This window comes from Rhea americana, unplaced genomic scaffold (assembly GCF_003343005.1).
Source record: "Rhea americana isolate MKP2758 unplaced genomic scaffold, rheAme1 scaffold_608, whole genome shotgun sequence".
In the NCBI taxonomy this organism is placed as follows: domain Eukaryota; kingdom Metazoa; phylum Chordata; class Aves; order Rheiformes; family Rheidae; genus Rhea; species Rhea americana.
In genome coordinates, this window is record NW_028186766.1 from 81,745 (window position 1) to 83,114 (window position 1,370).

A 1,370-nucleotide genomic window follows, 5' to 3' on the forward strand; every position below is an offset into this window, starting at 1 on the left:
TGCGCGCCCACGGCCACGCACACGTGCACGTACACACACACATATGCAGGTGCCTCTGCAAGAATACACGCGCATGCACGTGCATGCACACGTGCACTTGCCTCGGCACACACACGCATCTGCACGCACATGCGCACGCACACGTGTGCACACACGCATGCACACACACCTATGTGCACAGGCGCCCGCCCTTCTCCGCAGCAGCTGCCGCAGCCCTGAGCCCTCCGCCAGCCCCACACTGTCCCCAGGCCTTGCTGGGACCCTCCAGGCTTCCAGGCACCGGCTCCCAGGCCCTCGGGGCTCTCCGGCACCTCGCTCCAAACCTCTGCCCCACGCGCCAGCTCCTCCTGCCTGACGTCCACGAACACCCCACGGCCTGCCCCAGCCCAGCCTCCTACTGACCCAGCCCCGCAGCCTCGCGCCAGCAGAGAGCCCCGTGCCAGGAAACGGCCAGAAACAGGCTTTGCTGGGATACTGGAACCGCCCCGGGATCTTGTCGCGCAGGGCACGGCCACAGGCGCCAGCCCTCCCGTGTGCAGGCGACCAGCGCCTTTCGCACCCCCTCCCCGTGCCTGGGCCCCCCCGTGCCCGGGCCCCCCGTGCCCCCGTCCCCCCGCAGGCTGGCTGCGCAGGACGCGCCTGGGGCGCCCGCAGCCCCGCGCCGCGGAGGCGAGAAACGGAGCGACACTGCAGAAACTCTGAGCTCTGGTAGCGCTGCGCGAGAACATGGRGGCAGGTACAGCGGAGAGACCGCGGCTCAGCCCGCGCCGCGGGCGGGAGCGCGACGGACGCGAGGAGACGGTGCTGCTGGCTGCCCCCCGGCCCCGGTCAGGGCGCCTCGGCTGGGCGGCGCTGCGTGCTCCAGAGCAGGAGGGAGAGCGCTGCCGTCACGGCCCCCAGGACGCCGCAGAAGAGCAGCCCCGGGAAGGCGCCCTGCGAGGCGGAGCGGCAGTGAGCAGCGGCCCCCGGCCCCCGGCCCCGGCGCGGCCCCCGGCCCCGGCGGCTCCTCACCTCGCGCAGACACTTGTAGCCGTGGAAGGCGCCGGCGCAAAGGCACTGGGAGAGGCCGGGGCCGTCCGGGGCGCAGTGCGCGTTCTCGGGGCACAGCCAGGCTGGGGGGCAGCGAAGCGGGGTGAGCCCCCCCGCAGCCCGGCTCCCGCCCCGGCTCCCGCCCCGGCCCCGGCCCCGCGCCCTACCCAGCTCCTCGGAGCTGTTGCAGGGATTCCTCTGGCGCTGGCAGAGCCGGCTGCTCCCGAGCGTCGTGACCTGCTCCCAGGCGCCGCTCCCGCCCGGACACTCCAGGGAGAGCGGCACCGCGCTGGGAGACGCGGCTCAGCTCCCGGCCCGCGGGACCCCACGCCGGCTCCTGG

At 74.2% G+C, this 1,370-nt stretch overlaps 1 protein-coding gene across 1 annotated transcript; it reads right to left on the reverse strand.

Annotated features, from left to right (window-relative positions):
• Positions 1-688: 688 nt before the first annotated feature.
• Positions 689-1,332, reverse strand: ATRAID (all-trans retinoic acid induced differentiation factor; the record flags this gene model as incomplete). The annotated part of the gene is made up of 3 exons (XM_085319981.1): positions 689-933; positions 1,012-1,112; positions 1,197-1,332. Coding segments are annotated over 3 exons (342 nt in total), but the record flags the coding sequence as incomplete, so codon positions are not given.
• Positions 1,333-1,370: the final 38 nt, after the last annotated feature.